A 21,353-nucleotide genomic window follows, 5' to 3' on the forward strand; every position below is an offset into this window, starting at 1 on the left:
TTTTTCCTTCTCTCTCTGTATGGTGATTTTTAGGCCTCCCAGTGGGTTGGAAATTTTGCTTCTTCGTTGAGTGCGGGAGGGAAAAGGAGGGAGAAATTGAGATTTGCTAGGTGCTTCTCTCCTTTATTTATTACAGGATGGGGAGTGCCATTGGGGAGCGGGAAGAAAGTCGGGACCAGAAAATGAACGGAAAGAGAGGAGATGGCGCAGGAAATTGTATGAATGGAAACGGTATTGCTTTTGGAAGATAAAATGTAGGTGAGGGGGTGGGTCAGCTATCTGTCTTTGGACAGGAAGCAACCGTAGAATATGATGTGGCAGGCATGGACTGGCTGAATTTGCCAGTTAATAAATCATCTTAGAATTTTGAAAAACTATTTAGCATTAAAATTTTTGGAAATATTTGTGATATAGTTCATTTGTAACTTTGCTATTTCTTGCTCCTGGTTTAACAGTCTACATAGGATTAATTTAAGATAAAAAATGCATAATGGGACACTTTACATGGCAAGTTCTAGATCAATTAATAGAGCATGCTTTCTCATCAATACAATATGATTAAATTTTTTAAAATATTTAAATATTATTATTTTTTGAATCCAGTTGATCAATAGTGCATGCCAGAGATATTTATCTCATGAAAACTGTATTGCAAATAAGATAGTTTCTATATATAATGCATGACTTTTTCATGTAAAAAGCAAGGTAGTGGAGAACTGCTAGTAAAGCCCATTTATGAAACAAATATATAACAACTAATATGGCATGCAGTCTCATTTAAATCAAAAATACTATGCAGTCAACAAATTACTCTTTCCAATTATTCATCAAATGGCAACACATGAATGATGAATGGCCCAACCAGGCAATATAGCATTTCATGGCATGGATCTATAGGGTCAAGCATTTGATGCCTGGTTTCATGATCAAAGTATCATAACTTCCATGAGCACTTTTCTCGACATGCGAAAATACTCGGGGACCCAACCTTTGGGACCACACATTCGTACCTCTCACTACAATCTGAGTGTGCATCACCCCAATCCCATATACCACACTTGTTGCTACGTGTCTATGTTTCTTTTATAAAAAGAAGTTGTTTATATATTACATCTGGATGCAGTCATGCAAACGCACCACACCAGCCACGACGGTTGGGTGTTGCTTTTGGAGGAGAGAGGCAAGTGAAGCCCAAGCCCAAAAGCAAGGAATCTTTCCGGTTGTCGGGCTGACCTCAGCTATGATTTGCTTCTTCTCATGTTTCGCTGTTCAAATCCAAACAGGAATCCGTACTCCCCAATACGCCCGCTATCAAGTCCCGTTTCCGCTGACCCGCTACTTGCTGTGTGTGGATGAACAGGAAACGCAGTACCAATTGTGTACGGGTTGCATGCTTCCAAGCAAGCAACAGAGAACGTGACAGGTGGAACGGGGCCGCTAAGTCCTAAATTAAACTCAAAAGAGTCAACGATTAATATTAATCCCTTGATATTTATAATGTTAATTCTTTGACCATATAATTAAAATCCCGAATCTCAAATCCAAAATATCCCTTAGCGCAAGCTCTGAAGGTAATTTCTTTGGATTCGATTTCGATTCTTTTTATCCACCCCCATACTTTAGTGTGCTTGAGTTGATTATTCTTCTCCTGATCTTTTTTAAAATTATTATCATATAAACTCTCAATAAACCACTAGCTAGAACTTCCACTCCACATATCGATGGCATAAAATCTAACTTAGTGATAATCTTTTATAGCATCATCTTTGATGAAATTTTTATTAAATTTATATCATAATTATAATACACATTTAAATAAATAGTGATATATTATGGATATTTTTTAAAAATAAATCAAATAGATTATAACAAAAATATCAAAATATGTATATCATAATAAATAACTATATAATAATAATAATAATATACTTGATAATAAATTTATCTTGCATATTGCAAAATAAAATAACCAATTAATTTGCAGAGGTTGATGCAAATTTATATTATAAGCTATGCTTGATATGAAAAGCAATAACATTGTGATTATAGTTTATCTAAGAAAAATATCAAATTTATATCTAAAGTTACATGTCATATTGTTTAGCAAAAAAATGTATGTGAAAAAATATAAAATATTTCTCACTGAAACATAGTAAATTGATCAAACTATAGTGAATAAATTTTAGAAACATTCCGAATAATCTCAACAAAAATTGGAGGAAAAAAGAAGTAGTAATATATTTTTTTAATCAATTTTTAATAAAAAATCTATACGAACTCCTCATAGAAAAAATGCACGTTTCTTTCAATACAGTTATTCATATAGCTTGTTTATATTCTCTTTTTACATTAAAAAAAAAAATGAGAGCACATCTATAAGAAACAAACTTTACTTTTTACGCAACCACCCTCATAATTTATGTATGCATGTTTTCTCCTTAAAAATATATGGATGCATCCTCATAAAAAATCATTTATATAGAAGTTCTCATAATTTTTTTATGTATTATTTTAGATCAAGTTATTGCTAGCTGACCAATGTCACGATCTAAACCATCCAGCTAATAATCGACTTTCTAAATCCTAAAACTCATCCCATTCACTCCCCCACCCGGGCTCCCCCAATGGGTCACTCCGCTGATCCCCCTTCCCCCGAGTCCACTTCTCCATCTCTTCCACCTCCGATCACTCACCTCGCTCCTAATCCCCTCCCTGCCTTCTCCCTCCCCTTCACCCTCTTCAAGTTTGATTTCACTTCTTCGATCACTCACCTCATTCCTGATCCTCTCTATACCTCCCCCTCCATCCTTTTCGATTTGATCTCATTCCTCTAGCACATCTATGACCATTCACCTCTTTTTCGATCTTCACTTCCCCTTCTCTCTACATCTGTTCTCTTACCCACATCGGGTTTGATCTCATTTCTTCAGATATCCACCTCATTCCCTATCCATCCCCCTCTCCATATTTCTTTAGGTTCTACCTTTGCCTTCGATATTTCTAAATGATAATCATGAATCTTGATTCGGCAAACAACTCCGTCTCTAATTGAATTTTCCACCATTCTCTTTATATTTTTTCATTAATTTTTTCACTGATTTCTCTTTTTTTTTTTTTCTCTTTCCAACCACTATCTCCTGCACAATTTCCTTTACAACCCTAACCCCAGCCTTAATTCTAACCCCAGCCTTAATTCTAACCCCAACCCCAACCCACTAACATAATCCTTTTATCCATCAACCCAATACCCCTTCGTCCAACCTGACAACCCAAAAACCCATTAACATGGATCTGTAACCCATAAATCCAAACCCTTTAACCCATTTCTATTAACACAAACCCAAACCTCTTAACTCACTAATTCGAAACCACATAATCCGAACCTATTAACCCATTAACCTGATGAGCCTAATTTCAATTTCAAAAACTTTTTTTTTCCTTCCCTTTGCATCGGTGAGCCCTTCCTCCTGTTTCCTTTCCCTTGCTTCAATAACCTCCTCAAATATCTCCCTTTTCCAATAACCTCCATTCTTTAACTTTTTATTTTTAGTCGAGAGTAGAAGGAAGCTACATCCAGAACAGCAACCCTCTCAATACTCCCCTCAGATGATGCACTTTATGGAACATGGAAGGCGCCTGAAATCCAAGTAGCAACCCTCATACAACTGATAAGAAAATCCTATTTTTTCATACGACGTTATAAAGGATTGGAAGGCTGCACTATCCTGGGTAGTAACCTCCAAGAATATGATGATAAACTAATTAAGAGGAAAATAAAGAACAACGCTAAGTTCTTTATATTTTCTTGAAATACTCGGGGCTTCTTTTACCTCTCTTGATCTGGACGCCAATCCCTTATCTTTCCACTATTTAACCAGAGTCTATGTTTCTCCCATGCTCTTGTAATCCTCCTATCTTTTTGTTTCTTTAGATCGGTATTTAAATGATTTGGCCCTAACCTGGGAATGATCCAGAAATGACCAATCGGCTCCATTCCGGAAATTTTTTACTCCTGAGATTAGAAGTTTCTTTGGCTCCTTTAAAGCATCTATCAATGAAATTATCCTGTTAACCATTCAAATTTCCTTTCCTCGTTTAAATACAGCATGATCAAATCTCTCTCGCCTATGTATAATGTAAGGGTCCCTCCGCCCCATCCTATCACCCATCGAACGTTTTTTTTTTTTTTTAACCGTGTTTTCCTTTCCACAGGTGCACTGGGTGGTCAATGCGGACCAGGGACATGGATCGGTCGTGCGAGATGCTGGTATGGCCGGCAAGGGTCCACATGGACTGATGACGTGGACAAAATCATATGGCGCGACAAGGGTTGATGATGCAGGCACGAAAACCGAGAAATAGAAGATGGCGTGATCCGGACGCTTCAATTCAATGCATCTGCACCATCTTACTGCATCCACTTCAATGCTCTAATTAATTATTGTTTATTGTATGTACCGTAACTAAGAAGGGAGGGTTCAGCCCTTCTAAAATAGCGACACACGTTACCGTAGGGGGAGTCTGGAACTTCTGTTTTATATTTTGTATAGATATCAAGAAAAAGATAAAGAAAGAGTGGATGATGTTGGTTGGAATAGTTTTATGCGCGGAAAGGGAGTGAATTGGTGACGGTAGCCACCGTTCTACGGCACGATCCGTTACTTTATTTCTGTGGTTGGAATAAAATAAGAAGGGGAAGAGGCACCATAACAAGCTCAGAGCTTGCAAGTTGGAAAAGAAAGGTCGGGCCTTTCCAGGACAATCATTAACAAAGCCTGTTTCTGCTGAAGAAGAATTAAATTATTATTATAGCCGTGGTTACCAAGTTAAACCTCCGTGACTCAATCACAGCTGACACGACCTATCAAAAAAAATAATAATAATAAGAGAGAGAGGCGCGGGCGTGCCATCAAGAAATGTAGGTTTGGATGCTCTGCTACTTAATTTTTAAGTTATGTTTGGCGACACTAAATTATTTTTTAAAAAATTATTATAATTAAATTATTAATAATATTAATTATTATATTTGATATATATAAATAATATTATAATAAAATTATTAAAAATTTTGATTGATATTGATATAACAATCATATTATCGATAATATAAAATTAAATTTTAAAATATTTTTAATAATTTTTTATATTTTTTTGATAAAAAATAACAGGAATGATATGAACGTGATGATGACGTGGAGAAATGATGGACGAAGGGGTGTAAAAAATTATGGACACTGAAGAGATGGGGAGAGAGCTAGAGGAGCATTAGAGTGATGGAGGACAAAGACGGAAGAGCTACGAGCAGACAAAAAGAAATAAGGAGCCGTGTGCCGAAGGCGCACATGGAGGAAGATGAGAGGAGGGAAAGGATTGGACAATAAGATTTGTATAATTTTTTTGAAAGATAATTTTATTTAAAATTTTTATTATAATATTATTAAATAATAATAATTTAAATAATTATATTTTTTAAAATAATATAAATTATCATTCAAAAAATATATCTAACATAATAATACAGATATTATATTAAATTATCAGCAATGTAGATAGATCGTGAGTTATCAAATATAATTTTACATCAACTATCATGAATAACCTGTCACATCATATATCTTGGAGCTTGATACACCATTCCTTCCACGATACTGTTGCAGCAACGTTAATACGATACATGATATGCTATGATGATGACGGAAAGCTGCTGTCTCTAAAGTGAATGGCATATTGGCTATTCAGTATGAAACCATACTCCATGCTCCAAAAGTGGCACGCCAGAGGGTCCTATTTGTAGAAAATCCTATTTTCCGATTTGCAAGGTGAAGGAGAAACATCGCATGAACAGAGATAGCTAGCCTTTTTTCTTGCAGTAAAATAGTAAAAACTTGTATTTCAAAGTCACTTTTTCCTTTCTATTTATTCTGACTTATTTTATGTTTTGTGTCATTCTTTTACAATCAATCATAGCCTATAGTTTCATCAACATTACTTTATTATTATTATTATTTTTGGTAAAGTAACATTACTGCATTATTGCCGTTCCTGGTAAGGATGAAAATTTTAATATTTTATTTATTTGTGCAAGGCGTATCGTTCTTGGTTCAATCCCTCGCCTGAGGTTCCCTTCAACAGAATGTGGACCCTTGTTTTAACTCTGAGCCCTGGCGAGCGCTGGGCTCGGCCAGCCAGCAGCGATGGAGTCAGGCTCAGGTAGGAAGGGTCCACATAGCCAACGCCAAGTTTGCTAGTGATAAAGAGGACCGCAACAGCCTACATGATTATGATTTAAGTGACGCCCGTTCTTCGGATTGCACCTACAGATAAAAATAGAATAACAGTCAACTTTTCTTAATTTTTTAAATAAATTAGATGACGGTAGGATTTGAAATCACATTGCATGTTTCTACATCCAGAAACTTTACCAAGCCTGTCGGCACCATGAAAGCATATGTCTCTCAAAAGGGAGCCTGGAAAGGCAAGGTTTCTGTGAATAGGATCAATCAATATTAGGTTTAAAAGAATGGAAAGCCCGAGTGATCTAAAATTGTTCCAAGAGGTCTCGATCTCGATGATTTGGCACCGGGTGTACGCATATCCATCATTCATGTTGGAAAACAGCCTTTAAACATTGGATCAATGATGTAAAAATGTCGTGTTAATAACTTGACAACTTGAGATGATAGCATTTACAAGCAATGGTTAGGTAGATACAATCCACAACCTTTTGTTCAGAAAAGGGGGAGGAAAGGTAAAAAGGAGAGATTTATAAATTATACAATTTTCTTCCCTATGTGAAAAAAAAAAAAAAAAAATACAGTCACAGCTTTCTTTTTCGCATCTGCTACTTATTGTGAAGCTTTTAAAAGCAATATCAGACTCCCCTCCCATCTAACTGTTAAGTGAAGGTAGTGCACGCAAGTAATTGTTCAGATAAGCAGAATATCTGTTAGCGTGTTTGGGCAAACGAGAAAGCAGCAGAGAGTGCTCTATGAATGCTCAACCACAAACATAAACTTCTGTGGTCTACGCATACTTCGATGAATCACCCAGGTTACCTGAGCTCATCCTCGGCTTGAAGGGTTTGAAGAGTTCTCTTGGCATAAACCGTGATGGCTGCAGTGGCAGCTACAGCAACAATGAAGCCAAGAGCATCGTAAATGATCTGCTCCACTGAAAGGAAATCACCTCTACTGGTTGCATCTGCCAAGGCCTGGAGCAGTCTCCCACTGTTCTCACAAGTGATACAGATTTTTTTAAAAAAAAAGCAAGATCACGTTACCTCTTGCAAATGGAGATACTATCTTCGCTATTCAAAAGCAAGAACATATCATAAAAACTTCAAATGGGGTCAGAAAAAGAGTGCAACTAACTGATGTGTTGATTTTGGAGACAACCCAGGGTTAACTTTATTTATCTGCTAAAGTAGCCCGTATGAGCTAGTGTTAGTAACAGAAGAAATGAGAATGCTTTTTGGCTGTATCCCACAAGACACTGGAGTAACAAGTTTTGGTGGCCTCTGTAATGTGTTAGAAATGCTCTCTCGGAATCACATCCAAAAAGAGAACAGAAATCATACCACCTGAAAGATTCTCGACTATTTTTACCCCCCCACCCAAAAAAAAGATTCTCAACCATTCTAGACATTAAATATTTAGGATTCCATCATTGTGCAGGGTACGAAGAGATGTTCAAACAAAGCTATGTAATAGATCACAGCAGTTGTCAGCCAAAATAATAAAACTACCATGAAGAAAACTCACGCAATAAAGGGGAAAAAAGAAATGACTTCAATGGGTTGAACTGTGACACTATTGGTTGACACAGCTTCACCAACTTGCCATCCGATTCCAAGAAAAAGGGCCTTGATCCAAATAAATGACATATCCATTTCCAATGTGAATCTGCCACCTGGCGTGTCAGAAATCAGAGATCTCTTTTCCTTCAATTTGAAGCCAACTTTTGATTGGATTAAGAAATCATTATATACGCAATCCAGTGAAGAGATGATACGGACACATCAAAGCCTTCTGCCCAGGCTATATAAGCTTAATTTTAAGAAATTAATTGTCTCTCCAGATCAAGGAATCAGATGGTGGGGCAATGACTGCGAGAAGAAAGATGGTCGGTTCGCGTTGCTGAACTTATAGATCAGATGGCCACTAAATATGGCTCCCATTATCATTAAGAGAACATCAAGTTAAGATGTCCTTGAATCATTTATTATTACTCCATATGATTTCTTTATATTTATCTTATTCTTTTCAACTTGCATTTACCTCTTGGGCCCTCCTAATCAGTGTTACATGTGAAAATGTGGCAGAAATTGTTCAAACAGTTCTCCGTTATATCCTTAAATCTACTTCATGCCCATCAGACCCTTTTCATAGATCAACATTTTAATCCATGAAACCAACCTGGCCTTACAATTGACACCAAGGTGGTTCTGCAATGTATCTAACCTATACAATTTGTTGAAACATCCAATACATCCATCCATCCCTTTAGGTCATAAAATAAAGCAGCAGATGGAAGCAAGTTAATTATGCAATCATGTTAAGTCAATAGTTATTGTGTAAGACACCATCCATTTCTCCACTGCACTTAATTTATTTTATTCTAGGCAAACGTTTATATATTAATTGTCGAGAACATGTAGCAGCCAATTGTCTGGATTCTGGGATGTCATTGAGAAGTAGGAATCTATGTTATCAAAGGATTTCCTGCAATTGTTTCTCAGCCTTTCGGAAGTATCATGATCATCCAATAAAAAGGTTTCCATTTGTTCAACTGAATGGCTTGAACACCTATTGATTTGAACAACTGATTTCAGAATTGAAGATTCAGACCTTTCAAACTGAACTTGGTTGACTACATCCTTAATCTAATTAGCTGATATTATGTAATCTGCAAAAAATGTGAACCAACAGGTCACCTCTGGAATATCAGCTTGTAGTGACAATTGGAGCTCCCTTGTCTTCTACAAGATCTCAGAGAAAAAAGAATTATCCATGAAAAGATGCATTTGAAACTCATTACCTTACCTGCCTGAGTTTGGAGGACCACCCTCTTTCATATTTTCATACATGCTTTGGAAGTTTAATATGGAGTAATTTGTGAAGTATAATGTATCCCTTTCTTCTGATACATACCATTTGGAATTCGAATAGTATGTTAACTGAGCCCAGCTTTGTTTGCTCGTTATTTTTTTCTCCAAATTTGTAATGGTGTCACATTTAATTTTAAAGCTCTCTTTCTCAACAGTCACTAAAGCTAACTTTTGAAAAAGCTCTCTGTCTACATCATCCTTATGCAAGGCTCTTTCTCTTGTCCTTCTCCCCTAGAATATTTACTTCAAGTCTTCCACCATCTTAGGAAGCATCCATTTTGTGCTTCTTGGATCTCAATCTAGATTCCCGCACCTTAGCACACCCTGTGACTCAAATTTCAATTTTTGCATCTCTTGCACGTGCATGCAAATATCCATGCCTTTGCTTGCACAGTTCTAATAATGATATTGTCCATGCATAGAGATTCACAAACTTGAGACATCAATGGTAAATGGAGATGATGCAAGACCTGATATACTCTTCCGATAGACATATGAGTGGAAGCAGGTATAGATCAGATGTGATCTGAAAATAATCCAGGTTGGGCTACACGTTCCAAGCAGATACCCTCTCTCCAACATGACTAGGTCAGAAATTCGAACATAGCGCCACTGGACCTAACTGTATCGGTAGATTGGCCAATTTGACCTAACCTGCTAAAGCACAGACAAGACCTGACTTAAAGAATACCCAATACACAAAAGGGTCAAGTGTGAGGCCATCAGACAAGCAAGCCGTTAATAAACAGCTTGTGTGTTGCTAGTAAACAAGCCACAATGGATTTTGACTCAACTAGAAAAAAAGGTTATTACCAATTTAAGTTCCTGGAAATCAGTTATCCTGGGAGGAGCCAAGTGGGGACAGACCTAATGTTTGGTAATTTTTTATACAGAGTGGCTGCTCCAGGACTTGAACCTGTGCCATTGCATTTGTTAGCCCAAGCCTTTACCAATGCACTAAGCAAGAGCCCTTAACTTTTATTTGACTCTGAAAAAGGGGGGGAAAAGAACAGAACTTAAGCTTTCTCTAGCTTGATTCAAGCCCAAAAATAAATGCATCCTGAAAAAATAAATGAATCCTCAACATTTCTGGAAGAAGGCCATGGTTTTGAGTGATGAAAGATTTGTGACATCTCATCGCTGTCTATGTTGGGTCGGCACCGGTGCTTTAACATTATGTCATTACTAGGTTATACGTGAGCCACTATTATCAACTGGTGTTTATCCACATGTCTTCATACCAGAAGACCACAATCTATATATGCATGTACTACTAAAAACAAGAATTTTTGGTATTTTCCTCATCATTCTTCTTGGTAGCACCTAACCTTAAAATGACTACAGTGTTCCCTATTGCATTAAGTAACTCATTTAATTGTTGAATGGTGACATGATTCTATAGAATGTAATTTAAGCAACTTCAGGTTGGGCTTAAACTGTGCCCAGGATTGCCCACATACAACCAAAACTTATTCATGCCTCAAGTTTTAGGCCTTGGCACGACTTAAACCAATAAAATTGAAACCCAGAGCCTTGTCAAAGTTGGCCGAGCCTGATGGGCCTCAAGCCAGCCTAGGCCCATTTCCAACCCTAACTCAACAAAAGAACTATCTTATAATATTATGCTAAATCACTTATACAGCATTTTGCATTAGTTGTATTCATTCACGGAACCGCATTCCAAACCTAATGGAAATTTTTCATATATACAGAGGTGTGTTTATCTGCATGTTTATATAGTGATGCATCCATATTTCAAATACCAAATTTAAGTAAATATTACATATGTAAATGGATTGACATGTGCCAAGTCCTTCAGCCAATCTTTCTACACATGACTCCAATAAAACTTATGACCCAGTGTTGAGAAAATAATTTTTTAGCTCCTGCATGGATAAAATAGTATGAAGAAAATATATCCAAAGGGAAGCAAGGCCTGCGGAAGTCAAATTACAGGTGGAAAAAATTTTCTGCATGTGCTATTAGCAGCAGTTCTTCTTAACTCTTTCCATGAAAATAAAAAAGCACAGTCATGATACAATCTTGATCCATAATGCCATGCCTATGCAACCATGTTAGCAGGTTAAATGGTCATATCAAACAACTTATATTAGTGCAAAAAAAAGTTCAATTAGATAGGCAAGAGTTTATTGAATCATGAAACAGTTCACGGGCTTCAACTAGGACTGCCAACACCAAGCATGTGCAATGGAAAAATAATCTGAAGCATCAAAAATGTGCTAAATATGCAATGGTAGTTTCAAACACACTATAACAACCATATGCAAGAGAAAGGTTTGTTTAGTGAGCATGCATAAATACAAGCATAAGCATATATTCTGTATGTATGTACTTACATATAACTAAACTACAATGTTTCAGACAATAAGCAAAAAAAAGAAAATATATTGCAGGTACAGTTATATTGTCAGCTTTTAGAACTACTGTATTTAAAAATAAAAGATGAGGAAAAAAAAGAACAGATATGGTATGAGGAGAGTTCCAACCTGTAAATTGTAAGAAAAATCTCATGCACCGTTCCTACCCATGAACCACATATGTATGGACCATACTTTACGTTTGTTGCCACAGCCGCATAATTAAAAATAAGATATGGAAATGGAGAAATCCTCAATAATGTGACAGCTCTAAATTGATGGAACCAATCTCCTTCACCAGCTAATCTTACAATAGCTGCTTTCTTGGGCCAATTCTCCAACCACCTCTGCATAAGAATTAATGGACAGATTCATGAAGCACTAAATAAAATGCAACAAATTTTCACAAAACAGACATAGACAAAAAGGAAGGGAAGTAGAGACTCACATGTATCCTACGACGAAAGTGAGAACCAATGAAAAATGGCAATGACATCCCTATCGTTATCCCCGCCATAATTAACAGAAAACCATAACCATAGCCAAATGTCATTCCAGCTATCCACATAGAAGGAGCAGAAGGCAACAATAGAGCAGGAAATAATGCAATAGAAATAAAAAGCAACATTCCAAGAACTGGTCTGCTAAAAGTTGTCATTTCCCAGTCCAAAATTGGTATAACCACCTGCCAGAAGAACAAATTTAACCCAATTAAGTCAAATGATTGAGAGAAAAAGGCTAAAGGTTGAGGTATTACCATCACTTTGGCACCATTCAAAAAAAAAAAAAAAAAAAACGTAATTTATTTCCATGAGTAGCTTTGTTGGATCATGATAAGATCTTATATTTCTCATAATTAGCTACAAAGTTAGAACCAATTCAGAATGTGAAGGTGAGGTTCAGAGTGAATGGAATTAGCTTCGCTGCATGGGTGGTATACTTAGCTGCATCAGCATGAGAAGATGGGGAAAACAAATAAAAAAAAAACTCACACGTGGGGTTGTGTGGTCTACAAGTTATGCTGTCCCTCATATAGCATTGAAGTTTCCAAAGGATCAGAAAATTAAAGATCAAAATTATACTGGCAAAGGGATGCTCTTGCCAACTAGCAAATGGTCACAAGTTCATCATCTGATTTGCAAGTTGATAAGGTGATTAAAGTAACACCTGTTTGTGCTGTTCCATACAGCTGAAAATATCTATATAACAATTCAGATGAAATTAGAAGTTGCTGGTGTGAAGATTCTTCTTTTCAATCCAAATTAAAGTCCAAAGGCAACTAAAGCAACTTGATTAAGCAGTGTATAAAAATGAGGGTAGGCAATAGAAGGACACCACACAGACCAGAAGCAGTATCTACATGACTTAAACAAAAGGCTTCTACTTAAATTCAGAATTTTAATGTTGTTGCAGTTCAGCAATAGAAGGACACCATCCAGAGCAGAAGCAATATCTACATGACTTAAGCAAAAGGCTTCTACTTAAATTCAGAATTTTAGTGTTGTTGCAGTTCAGTCATTATGTCTTGAACCTCTTCTTGTAAACTTCGCAAGTAAGGCATATGGAGATTCTGGATGGTGTCTCAAAAATTGAGTGTTTCTTTGTGTAATGTAATTAATCTAAATATTCAAAGGTAGTTATTTACTATATCAGCTCTTCCTTTTTGGTTGTTTTAAAGATACTTTTTTTTTTCTTCATAACATCTCTATTACAAACAAAACACAGATGATAAGTTGTTAATGCACTGCGCTTATATCAGGCTGGCAAAAGCAATGTTTGCTGCGAACTGGTATTGCGAATCTTGGGGAAGATAGTATTACAATTTTACATAACTTAAAATGAAACGAAAGAAAAAAAAACTTTCTTTGAAAAAGAAAAAAAAAGAGAGGAGGAGAAACCTTTGTCTAAGTCATTCAAGGTCTATTTGGTAGCAAGGAGAAAAATCAGCAAAACTAATTTATCTAGAAAAACAAAATATCTAGTTATTTGTCTTTCATGAAAAAACAAAGAAAAAGAAAGAAAAAATAATTTCCATGTTTGCTGGAAATTTTATTTTTTTGTTCCAGAAAAAAAAAGTGCAGTTATCTCCATAGAGGAGAAGGAAGCTTTTTTCCTCTCCATGTCATCCAATTTTCTAGCCAATCAAACAGATGAAGAAATTTAAAAAAAAAAAGTTCCAAAAAAGAATTTCTTTTCCTTTCCAATAGGCTCGCTTACAACCAGACAGTTGCTTACAGAACCATATTTAAGTGAAAATTTCAAACTTAACTAGCATAATAAGCCATAATGATTTTCACCATGATTTTAAGCATAAATAATCAATGACTATATTTTGAAATGTTCAAATTTCTGACAAAGCCGACCATTCCTTAACCTCATACATTTGGCTACCAACTGCATTTAATGAAACAGTCAATAATCTAGAGGAACTACATTAAAAGTTCCCCAATCCAAATACTTTTGAAAATCTGTATTTAGAAATCATTCTCTACCATGCACCTCAACTTTTCCCCTGGCCCTCCTCCCCTCATTTGTCTCTGAACTCCCCCCTCCAAACTTCTTCTTTTTTTTGACATAAGTGATACATGTACTTCAAAAGTAAAGGACAACGAATATCAATAACTGCATTTGACCTAGTAATGGCAAAAAAAGTTATTGAATATTCAGTTGGTAGAATGAGAATTTCAGTTCCATCCCTGTATAGAAACTTAGCCATTAAGGATCAAGTATTCCACTCATTTCACTTTCTAAGATATACATTCTTGTTTATTAAGCAACTTGGAAGTTTTAATGGCTTGCATATCTACGAGATGCATATCTCCACACATGATCTACATGGATCAAAATTGCACATGGTGAAGGCACTTTAGCTGCATCTCAATCTCCAAAAGTAAAATTAGATACCCAAAGATGCAGAAAACATGGGTAACTACTGATTTATGGTTCTTTTAGATGAATCAAGTTCCCTTAGAGCAGAATGTACATCGAATCTTTCAAGTTTTTCTGTTAATAACTAATATTTCATATTTTTCTTCATTGCAAGACTGTAACATGAAACAATTTTATCTTACATTCCTGATTTCAAGTTTCCACTAACATCTTAATATTTTGCTATGGAGTTTCTAGGTTCCTGATGATCTATTTCATTGCAAACTAGACTATTCCAAATCAAAGACAAGGATAAAAATCATAGAAGGTAATGGAAGAGAACCAATCATTAGAAGAAGTTGATTGCAAAAGCCAACAGGGAAAAATGATGATGATCATGATCATGATAAGAATAATAATGGCGAGAGTCAAAGCATTCAAGACTTGCTAAGCAACACCAAGAGCATGAAAAACAGCCAAAACACATAACCCATTAGGGGCTCATCAGGGTCTAGAGTGCCGCATATTGTAGTCATGGTGGCAGGGATGATTGGCATGGTAGGAGATAAACTGTCATGCATGGCATGCTCCTAAATGGAGAAATTAAATATGCAACATTCTGCAAACATGCATGAAAGAAATATACACTAGGGAAATATACTTTTATCTGATTTTTGACCATTTTTATATTAAGGGCACAAATAAGCATGTGCTGAGTCATTCGAACCAAAATTTCTGACTCATATGGGAAACCCAGGATCTTTAAGTGCTTGATTTTGCTGAAGAACGTTGACAACTCAGGCCTTCCCCCAACTAAAAATTGACAACAAAAGGGTACAAAAAGGCACTATATTGTTCTCAGTTCTAAATGCACTCGGTCTCTTATGCCCGTTCCTTTGCCAGTTCAGAAAAAATAAATTCCACCTTATTTTCTCATTAATAGGGCTGGAACCTAGTCCAGATTTTTTAGGGATCATCTCCTCCACAGATCTTTTCCCCACTCTATTCTCCTGTAACTATCCTCTTTGCTAACCACAATGCCTCCAACTACCACCGCTCTCAGCCACCCAATTGTCCTGAAGTAATTTTGGAACTAATTTGAAGACTTCAGGCCCAACCTGGCTTGGCCTATGAGCAACCTTCGATGTCCATCAAATTAGTCGCAAAAACTGGATACCATAATCAATCTCAACATGTTCACCTCCACTTATCTATGAAACATAAGAAGCTAGAACTCTCTCCACATCAAATATCTCCTATAGGGGCAAGCTCATCTCTGCTAGCCAGCATCCTCTAATATATGGCTGAAGTCAAAACTTTTTAATTAAGACATGAAAAAACATGTCGCTTTGATGTCATTTTTCATTCAACTCTAAATGGTTTTAACTGATTTTGATCAATTTTAGATAAGTGTTCTGTTTTATACTATCAAAATCTTAGACATATTCCCACTAGTTTTCTCCATACTGGGAAACAAAATTTTCTGTGTCAAAAGGGGAGGTGAAAATGTCAATAGGAACAGGAAGAAGAGGATGGTAAAAATCAGCAAGAGAATAATCAAGAGCAAGAATGAAATATTAGTCTTCTTCATTCTTTTAGAATAATGCTACGGGGAACCCATTTTGTGCACACAAAATGTTCCATAGCCACATGGCATAAGGAGATTGGTGTAACTTGCAGGAATTATCGCCAAGGGAGGCTTAACTGAACATTAAGTTGCCAACTTTCCTTGTGCACATAATGGTCAGTTTTCTATGTTAAGAACTTGCAATTTTACAGGTTCAGTTTGTCCAAAGATGAAGAAATACAAAACAAGCCTGTACTATCTTTTCTCTCTTCTTCCTACTACTTTTTGTCCAATTTTAAGTTTAATAATCACTTCAAATAGCCACGTCATTCATAATTTTTTGGTCAAGATGATGTGGGTAGTGATTCGGCAAAGCATAAAAAGCATTGTAGGTTGTGAAAGCTTTAACTAGTCATGCATCATGCACAAGTTCCTTTTATTAATATTTTTCTTATGTTTCAAATTAAGAACTCTATAGCTTTAATAAGTAGTAGTATGATTATATCGCATATTATCAAGTAAAAGAATATCCAATGGTTGTATCTATCAAATCATGCTAACCATGTTGTAGTATTTCTATTTGTATTGTTCAACAATCAGGAACAGTTTTCATTTTAATTAATATGTTTAGAAAAAAATAGAATAATACTGTAATACCTATTGTTTTTCCATAACATCTATCAGCCCCATGGTATCATTTAATAACATTTTGATTTATTTAAATAAAAATCAAATTGTGAGAAACATAGCTTTTTTTTTTTTGGGAGGGGGCGGGAGCGGGGAGATAGAGGGATGGAGGGAAAGTCGCCTAGACCAAAAGTACCAAGGTTCAGATTTTTCAGAAAGCATCCATGAACGATTAGTTACTACAATAACACCCACTGAGCAAGACCCTGATACCAATACTATTCATCTCTACAGATCCTAATGGGTCCTATTGGAATTGTTTTGATTGTAATAGCCATGTTTTTTTCCGTAACATCTATCAGCTTTATGATAAATTTTTAAAATATTTTATATATTTAAATAAAAATCAAGATGTGACAACATATAGCTCATTCATTTTTTTTAGTTGGGGGAGGGGGGGGCGCGAGAGAGAGGGGAGAAGGGAAGGAAAGTCACCTAGACCATAATTACCAAGGTTCATATAGTTTTGGGTTGCACTATCCAACAACCCAAGACCATCCCCTAGTTAGCATAATTATAGCTTAACCTTTTAGCATGCTGACTTAGAAAGCATGCATCAACCATTAGGTACTATAGCTACACCCACTGGGCAAGATCCTAGCACCAATACTATTTATCTCTCCTGATTGTAATGACCAATCGGAATTGTTTCGAACATAGAACGATCCAAAACCTATAATTAGAAAATATTAAATTTTGAGATGGAGAAAGTACAGATCTTATATAACAAACATCTAATGCAACACTAGTCTCTTGGCATGAAAATTAGATCAAAATTTTTGGGGCAGCGATGAAGTCGAGACAACATCATATACAATATTGCTCATACAACATTCAAATCAATGAAGTGTTCTATAAAGATCTACAAATTACCTTAGACATAGAAGATTAAAATATAAAACATGACTTCTATTCTATGTGTTTTATCTCTCCTTTATAGCCCAAAGGACATTTGGGAAACAAGAATTCAGTTGTTTCTCTAAAATTCAGAATTTTGTCTGCAAAATAAAGAAGATCACACGAGAAGTCTCTCATTGATGCCCAAAAGCTATCTTCTGCAAATGGATTGTTATTCATCATTTAGAGCTCTATGATCCTGTTACCAAGATAATCCTGGTCACCAGAAACCAACCAGAATTATTCCATGGATGTTCCAATTATCAGGTTTACTAAGACAGAGGAGGGAGGGAAAGTCACCTGCACCACAAGTACCAAGGTTCAGATTTTTCAGAAAGCATCCATGAACGATTAGTTACTACAATTACACCCACTGAGCAAGACCCTGATACCAATACTATTCATCTCTACAGATCCTAATGGGTCCAATTGGAATTGTTTTGATTGTAATAGCTATGGTTTTTTCCATAACATCTATCAGCTTTATGATAAATTTTTAAAATATTTTATATATTTAAATAAAAATCAAGATGTGACAACATATAGCTCATTCCTTTTTTTCTTTTGGGGGGGAGGGGGGGAGAGAGAGGGGAGGAGGGAAGGAAAGTCACCTAGACCATAATTACCAAGGTTCATATAGTTTTGGGTTGCACTATCCAACAACCCAAGAGCATTCCCTAGTTAGCATAATTATAGCTTAACCTTTTAGCATGCTGACTTAGAAAGCATGCATGAACCATTAGGTAGTATAGCTACACCCACTGGGCAAGATCCTAGCACCAATACTATTCATCTCTCCTGCTTGTAATGACCAACCGGAATTGTTTCGAACATAGAATGATACAAAACCTATAATTAGAAAATATTAAATTTTGAGATGGAGAAAGTACAGATCTATATATAACAAACATCTAATGCAACACTAGTCTCTTGGCATGAAAATTAGATCAAAATTTTAGGGGCAGCAATGAAGTCGAGACAACATCATATAAATTAATTTGCACGTTTTCTAAGCAGAATCCTACAATATTGCTCATACAACATTCAAATCAATGAAGTGTTCTATAAAGATCTACAAATTACCTTAGACATAGAAGATTAAAATATAAAACATGACTTCCATTCTATGTGGTTTATGTCTCCTTTATAGCCCAAAGGACATTTGGGAAACAAGAATTCAGTTGTTTCTCCAGAATTCAGAATTTTATCTGCAAAATAAAGAAGATCACACGAGAAGTCTCTCATTGATGCCCAAAAGCTATCTTCTACAAATGGATAGTTATTCATCATTTAGAGCTCTATGATCCTGTTACCAAGATAATCCTGGTCACCAGAAACCAACCAGAATTATTCCATGGATGTTCCAATTATCAGGTTTACTAAGATATTAAGAATGATGCCTGTTATTTATCCTTTTCTTTCTTGTCTCCTTTTATTTTTCATAAAGTGGATATATAGCATGTCTTGGTTAGAAATGATAGGGCAGAATTTTTTTGAGATATGGCTTATTATTGTAGCTATAGAACCATATTATTAGCTATTACAATAATGACAAAATAAAAGCGTTGGGCAAGGTATTTGGGTGCCAATTAATGATCTTGATAAGTTATCTTTCCTCCAAGCAATTTTCAGCTATCAAAAGAATATAGAAGAATTAGAAACAGAAAACCACACACCCGCTCATGCGAGTGGCATGTATGCCTTCCAAGTGATGCTTTGATCCTTAACAAAAACAATGTAGAAAGATTAAGTTTAAAAAAAAAAAAAAGGACTAATGATCCCTCACAACATGTGCGATTCAGATCTCCCAAGTGAGGCTCCACATGCACGAGAGCAATCATTAAGCTTCCAATCCAAACTTCAGCTTGATGAAGATCTTCGAGAATATCTCAAGCAATATTTTGGCACATCAACTAAACAACACCTATGAAACAACTAAACAACACCTATGAAAAGGAATTCAAGATTAATGAATTCAGCCACAAAGGAAAGAGCATGAAAGAGCATCACGTTGCCAGCTACTAGGGTTTTGTGGCATCTTCAACACCTCTCAATGCAAAAACAGGAGACTTATCCAGTTAATCCTCTATGATACATTTTATCGTTCTATGATTCCATGCGTTCAAAAATTTCTTGACATCACAGCTATCATCAATGTTCAATATGCCAAACCCTCAGAATCAGCTTTATGTGTTTGAGTGGCATGAAGAAAATAGTACCGCTTTTCTTGATAGGTAACAGAAGCAATGCAAGATTTATTACCATAAAGAGTTCCTATATTTCGCCATCCTATCATGTTAGCCTGTTTTAAGCCGACACCAACTTTTTTCTTCTTGTAAATGAAAGTTCCTGGTTTTAAGTGCAAGAACCGAAATATTAGAGAGAGAGAGAGATTGCCATGAAATTGAATTAAATCAATTTCATCGTCGAAAGATTGACAGGCTGGTCGTTGGAATGAAATTACTCCCAATTAATAACAAGATCCAATCCAACTGATAAATATAAGCTTTAATTGAAGAATTCGCTTCAGAGAAAATGTAGGTATATAGCATAACGAACCAACGAAAGTAGTTTTCAATCAATGTCAACCCTTTCTTACTGCATACAACCCATAATTCTACATCTCAATGCAAAGCAATAATTGGTTCCAGAAAATATCAAAAGAAAAGAAAATAACCGCGAAGCAGAATATTGTACAAAAAAAAGAAAGAAAGAAAGAAAAGATTAAAGAAGATACCTTTTTGATGATAACCGGGCCAGCGCAGAGAATGAGAGCCGCCGCGCCAGCCAACAAACAAAGACACAAGAGAACCACCTTCACCCACCACCAGAGAGAACACCACTTCCTCGGAGGGCATTGCCCCTGTACCCCCACAAACCTCCCCGCCTCCGAATCGCCCAACCTCACATAATCTCCATTGCCGTCCTCCATTACCACCTTTTCCCCCGAAACCACGATATCATCCACGGATTGTGCCCGATACGTCATCCTCCGCACACAAATCGAACAAGCATCAAAATCCCTCGATCAAGCACCAAAAAAAAACGAATTCCCACCCAAAAACAGGGGGAAACAATAAATCGGGCAGATTTCGTGAAAAAGAAGCTTGGAGGCAGAAAGAAACCCCAAACTAAAAGTTTTCTCCCCAGTTTCTCGCTTACGGAAGCGTAAAGGCTCGGCCTTCGATCAAGACTCCGAATTGGGGGGAGGTGGAGGGTGGGATTGGTTTCAGAGAAGCAACGGCATTGCTCTCGTTGGAGGAATACCTACGCCCGGACGGAGACGGATTGAACGGCAAAAAAATAAAAGATCCAACATAGAAAAAGAGAGAACGAATATAGCGTAGTATATTTGGAAAAGGTCTCCTACTTTAATGTGATCTACTAACACCCAAAAATGAGACCGACAAACAAACCCAATGTCATGCGAGATAACCACGTGGTTCCCTGTGACGAGTTTTAGGGTCTGGTGTTGCGTTATGGAGTGCTAGACGAGGTGGTCCTTTTCTGGATTCCGTTGGTTGTGAAAAAGACGTGTGGACTGGTAGACGGGGGAACAGCTTTTCTTTTTTTATTTGATGAATTAATTTACGGAAATGACCTCGCAGTCGGGAGGCACGGGCAGTGTGTGGGCGCCACGTAACCGAGAATGGGGGGTGTGGAGGATTTGGTGGAGGGAATCGGTTGTGGCGGTGGAGTTCTCACGGTCAGTGATCTGTCATCAACCCATGGTCAGATCGATAGTGGAGAGCTTTGCCGACTCAAGTATTACCGACCGACGACTTTATTCTAGGCATAAGAGCATTTGCCAGCCAAAGCAATCGACCATCTTTATTCCCGAGCGCACGAA

At 36.5% G+C, this 21,353-nt stretch overlaps 1 protein-coding gene across 1 annotated transcript; it reads right to left on the reverse strand.

The window, feature by feature from the left end:
• Positions 1 to 6,813: 6,813 nt before the first annotated feature.
• Positions 6,814 to 20,753, reverse strand: LOC105043355 (uncharacterized). Its single transcript, XM_010920875.4, has 4 exons — positions 20,241 to 20,753; positions 11,933 to 12,169; positions 11,614 to 11,831; positions 6,814 to 7,226 (listed from the first exon to the last, which is right to left on the reverse strand). Exons 1-4 carry the CDS (start codon positions 20,490 to 20,492, stop codon positions 7,052 to 7,054), a joined length of 882 nt encoding a protein of 293 aa, XP_010919177.1. The 5' UTR covers positions 20,493 to 20,753; the 3' UTR covers positions 6,814 to 7,051.
• Between the last annotated feature and the right edge of the window lie 600 nt (positions 20,754 to 21,353).

This window comes from Elaeis guineensis, chromosome 4, assembly GCF_000442705.2.
Source record: "Elaeis guineensis isolate ETL-2024a chromosome 4, EG11, whole genome shotgun sequence".
Taxonomy (NCBI): Eukaryota; Viridiplantae; Streptophyta; class Magnoliopsida; order Arecales; family Arecaceae; genus Elaeis; species Elaeis guineensis.